We start from the raw sequence: 4,914 nt of genomic DNA, 5'->3' as shown, positions 1-4,914 counted from the left end.
CCAGGAGCCGCTGCCTCCCAATCCCGCCTCCCAACCCCTGACGCCCAAATCGCCGCCTCCCAATCCCGCCGGCGCCACCTCCCAATCCCGCCGCCCAAATCGCCGCCTCCCAATCTCGCCGACGCCGAAGTCATCCATGGCCGGAGCCCTGTAACCTACAGCAGTAGGCCCCCGCCGCCGAATCCAACGGACGGCGCCGCCCTAGCCCCCCGTCGCCCCAGCCCACCGCCGACCAGCAAGAGCGGTGCCGCCGCTGCATCCCCATTCCCCTCCACATCCAAGTGTGTCATCTCCGCATCCCCTTCCTCTCATCCCCATTCCCCTGTGTGCTAGGGTTTCAACACAGCTTACTTTTTTTGTATGTTTTTCTTGGTTGCAGAATGGAGTAGACAAAGGTGAGAAAGGCTACAAAGATTCAAGGTTTGGGTTGCTTCTCTTGCCCGCCATCTCTTCCCCTCTTTGGAGAATCAATTTAGATGTGTTGTTTACTGCCTTAGTTGATTTTGCAGAGGAACCAGTAGGATTCAAGATCTTGTACACAACACAATCAAGATCTTCTACTATCATTGCTTGATTGGTATGCTTTCCTTTTCTTATGAACTTTGTCTCTGCATTTGGCTTAGAATTGCAGGTTGTGTGTGATCTGTGATGTGATGCTTGTGGTGAGATAATTTTTTAGCATCAAGTGTGGTGAAATTGATTTAATTTGGACAATTGTTTGGCATGATCTTTATTTTTTGTTGAACAACCCTATCTGAACTAAATGATTTTTTATTTTGGGAGTAATATTTCACTCTTTTGACACTGCATTTTGTAAAAGGTGCGTCATGGATAAAACATGGATGGATCAGCCTAGGTACATAATAAACCTGTGACCATATACTAGAATCTACATGCATAGGGTGTTTGGTCTGATATCTTGATCATCATTTGTAGGCAAACCCTTGTGTATAGAGAAGGAGTGGATATGTTTTTAGAGTTTGCCTTTAGTAATTCAGTAAAAGGAAATCATATTTTGTGTCCCTACAAGGCATGCAAGAACTCTTGTTGGAGGGTCCGTAGTATTGTACTTGAGCACTTGATATGTGAGGGATTTACAGATGGGTATATAACATGGGTGAATCATGGTGAACCTAGTTCCAGTTTTTTCACAAATAGCAGCCAACATGAAAGGGTAGAAGTAGGGGACCCAAATGAAGAGGATGACATTTCTGGTTTACTTCAAGACATAGCTGGGGGTTTAGATGTCCAGGGGGACTTAGAAGTAGACAACACGAAGCAGCACGATGAGGATGTGGAAGCTTTTTACAAAATGGTAGAAGATGCTGGCAAGGAGCTATATCCAGGTTGCAAGTACTCGAAGCTATGTTTCATTGTAAGATTACTGCATATCAAATTCGTTGGGCGATGGAGTAACAAAAGCTTCGACATGCTATTAGAGTTACTTAAGGATGTCTTACCTGAAGAGTCATCACTTCCTAAAAACTTTAATGCTGCTAAAAAAATGGCAAAAGGTGTAGGACTTGGTTACGTGAAAATTCATGCATGTGAGAATGATTGCATACTATTTTGGAAGGAGCATGCGAAGAAAGATGTATGTCCAAAATGTGATACTTCAAGATGGAAATCAGAAAACAGTAGTCCTAGTGGAAAACATGTGCATAGGGTTCCTAGGAAAGTTCTACGTTACTTCCCTATAAAGAAAAGGCTGCAATGGTATTTTATGTGCTCAAAAACAGCAAGTGACACAAGGTGGCATGATGAAGGACGCACACAAGATGGTTTGTTGAGGCATCCTGCTGATGCTCCTTTCTGGAAAGATTTTGACTCTAAGCATCCAGTATTTTCATCAGAGAGTCGAAATCTTAGACTAGCTGTAGCTAGCGATGGCTTTAATCCTTTTAGGACCATGAAATCAACTTATAGCATTTGGCCTGTTATTTTGATCCCATACAACCTTCCACCTTGGAAGTGTATGAAGCAATCAAATTTCATCCTATCCTTGTTGATCCCTGGACCTAAGGCACCTTGTGGTGATATGGATGTCTTTCTTGAGCCGCTGGTTGATGATATGGTAGAAATGTTTGTTCATGGTGTAAGAACATATGATGCTTCTAAGCGTGAACCCTTCCAACTGCGTGCTGCCATAGTTTGCACCATATCTGATTTTCCAGGTCTAGGTTATTTGGTGGCATGTGTCACTTCTGGCAAAGTTGCATGTCCTGAATGCCACTTAGATACATGTTCTTTCCAACTAAAAAAGGGAGGCAAGTGTGTCTACATGGGCCATCGTAGATTCTTAGATGCCGAACACAAGTTTTGGTTTGATGTAGATTCATTTGATGGTACCACAGAACTTAGGCCAGCACCTAGACCTCTTAGTGGAGAGGAAATATTGGAGCTGACAGCCAATATATGCACAACCTTCGGAAAGGACCCAGTAACCAAGAAGCCAACCAAGCATCAGTGCAATCCAACTACAGAGGAGCCATCCAAGCGAAAACGCAAGAAAGTTAATGAGCCACCAACTGTTTGGAAAAGAAAATCCATTTGGTTTAAGTTGCCATATTGGAAAGACCTACTTCTACGGCATAATTTTGATGTTATGCACATAGAAAAGAATGTGTGTCAGAATATTATTGACACACTTTTGGACACCGATGGAAAATCCAAGGATAACTTAAATGCTCGCTTGGACATCCAAAAACTTGGCATTAGAAGTGATCTTCATCCTGTTAGTGTAGAAGATAACTTTTATTTACCTCCAGCACAGTTTACAATGAGTCCTGATGATAGAGAAGCATTTTGCCAAGTATTGAAGGATGTGAAGTTCCCAGACGGTTATGCATCTGATATGTGTCGTAATGTGCAAGTTAAGGAGAAGAAGATAATTGGATTAAAGAGCCATGACAACCACATATTGTTGCAGCACTTACTTCCCATTGCTGTTCAGAATATACTGCCAGAAAGAGTAAGTGCAGCACTAATTCGTGTGAGCAATTTCTTCAAGAAGATCTACTCACCCACTATTCGTATCAGTGATATGCAAAAACTAGAGGCTGAAATAGCTGAGACACTAAGTGTCCTTGAGACTATATTTCTGCCATCTTTTTTTGATATCATGGTTCATTTGATGGTGCATCTGCCTGCTCAAGCAAGACTTGCTGGTCCTGTACACTATCGTAGCATGTGGGCAGTAGAGAGGTATTTGATGAAGTTGAAGGGCTCTGTTCGTACTAGAAGTCATCCAGAGGGATCAATTTGTGAGGCCTACAAATTTGATGAGAGTCTTACTTTCTGCTCCAAATTTTTGAAAGGCTATGAGACTGGACAAGTAGGAAATGGTGAAAGTATGGACTGTGAAATTTGTACTACACCATTCTTCCAAAGCACAGGGCAAGCTTTGAGTGGCAAGTGCACTGTATCCATAGAATACAAGACTTGGGTTCAAGCACATAGATATGTATTGTTCAACTATGATAAGATAGAACCATACTTGAAGTAAGCAATCCACACAACTTGGCACATTGCATTTCTCGTGTTCTTATCTATAAATTTCTCAATGGGTACCACACCTTTGTAGTGAACATGTGGAGTACCTTTCCTCGATTGGTCGCCACAATCAACGACAAATGACTCGTATCCATCATGAAATGTTTCATGATTGGTTTAGAAAGCATGTAAGTAAAGGCGTGATTAACATGTTCTATTCAGATCTAATACAGTTAAATTAACTAGACATAATGTGATATTTACAGGTGGAAGGGTTAGTTGAAAGTGGTGTAGAAGTACTAGAAGAGATACATATTTTGGCAAATGAACCTTTCATGATTGCAACAACATACAATAGCTATGCAATTAATGGATTTAAATTCCATACGTTCTCCTATGATGAGGGTAGACCAGTTCAAGGTAGTGGAGTAGCTTTGGTTGCCCAGACCTCTTGCTTTGAAAATGGAAACAATGTGGACCTAGTTATGAGAAACAAGATATACTATGGCATCATCAAAGAAATCATTGAGTTAAACTATCGCAACAAAGGAAACATAGTTTTGTTTAAATGTGATTGGGTGGACAATCGCATTCAAGATAAATGGGTAAAAAAGATCAATTTGGGGTTACAAGTGTTAATTTAAAGCATTTATTCAATACTGGAGAAAATATGTTAGATGAACCTTTTATCTTGGCATCACAAGCTGTACAGGTTTACTATGTTAAGGAAGGTCCTGAATCAGATTGGTATGCTGTTGCCCAGTCAAAACCACGTGATCTTTATGATATGGCGGTTGAAAATGAAATACGTAACCCAATGCTTGATTTGGATGCAAATGTTGATCTCAGTGGTCTTTTTGGAGATGTTGTACATGTAAGGACTGATATAGATGGGGTCATTGTTGCTGAAAGAAAGAGGAAGTAAGTCTCAAACGCCATCAATTGTTGCTGGTGCTATGCAGAATTTTCTTTGACATAATTGCTTTGTTGGTCTGAACTAATTGTTGATTGCTTACATACTTGAACTACTGTTTTATGAGAATCCTGTACTAATTCATTTTTGTTTTTTTCAGGATAAACAATGTCAAAAGCAAGGGGAAAAAGAAAATCCGTGGAGCCAACTGATTATGAAAATGGCATGGAGCCAAATGTTTATGAATCTGAAAGGAATGAAAACATCAGGCTAAGGGTGCAGAAAATGCAAGAACTGAATATTCAAGCTACTGCACAACAACTTAGCTCAATGCATCAAACAAACAAAAATAAAAAGGTATGTATTCCCATGAATCTGAAATATATGTTCTCAAAGAATTATGTGAAGTGTCTATGGAAATCTGAACTAATTGTGTCCCCAAATGTAGACCCGAACTCCTGTTGAGGCAACTGGACGTAACTTACGATCTGGCTCTAGAATAAGTGACG

General features: G+C 40.7%; 1 protein-coding gene across 1 annotated transcript; it reads left to right on the top strand.

Annotated features, from left to right (window-relative positions):
- The first annotated feature begins 827 nt into the window (after window positions 1-827).
- LOC136454731 (uncharacterized) lies at window positions 828-4,617 on the top strand. Its single transcript, XM_066455045.1, has 5 exons — window positions 828-856; window positions 937-3,463; window positions 3,759-4,097; window positions 4,205-4,413; window positions 4,566-4,617. The coding sequence occupies exons 1-5, from the start codon at window positions 828-830 to the stop codon at window positions 4,615-4,617; spliced, it is 3,156 nt and encodes a 1,051-aa protein (XP_066311142.1).
- The last annotated feature ends 297 nt before the right edge of the window (window positions 4,618-4,914 follow it).

This window comes from Miscanthus floridulus, chromosome 5, assembly GCF_019320115.1.
Source record: "Miscanthus floridulus cultivar M001 chromosome 5, ASM1932011v1, whole genome shotgun sequence".
Lineage (NCBI taxonomy): Eukaryota > Viridiplantae > Streptophyta > Magnoliopsida > Poales > Poaceae > Miscanthus > Miscanthus floridulus.
The sequence above is the reverse complement of the archived record's forward strand: the minus strand, read 5'-3'. Positions and strand labels throughout refer to the sequence as shown.

Excerpts from the sequence above, each read along its gene's own strand:
- LOC136454731 (XM_066455045.1), top strand. The coding sequence starts at position 828 with ATGGATAAAACATGGATGGATCAGCCTAG. Across the intron at positions 4,098-4,204 it reads ATCGCATTCAAGATAAATGG|GTTTACTATGTTAAGGAAGG; the intron begins GTAAAAAAGATC and ends CAAGCTGTACAG. Across the intron at positions 4,414-4,565 it reads GTTGCTGAAAGAAAGAGGAA|GATAAACAATGTCAAAAGCA; the intron begins GTAAGTCTCAAA and ends TGTTTTTTTCAG.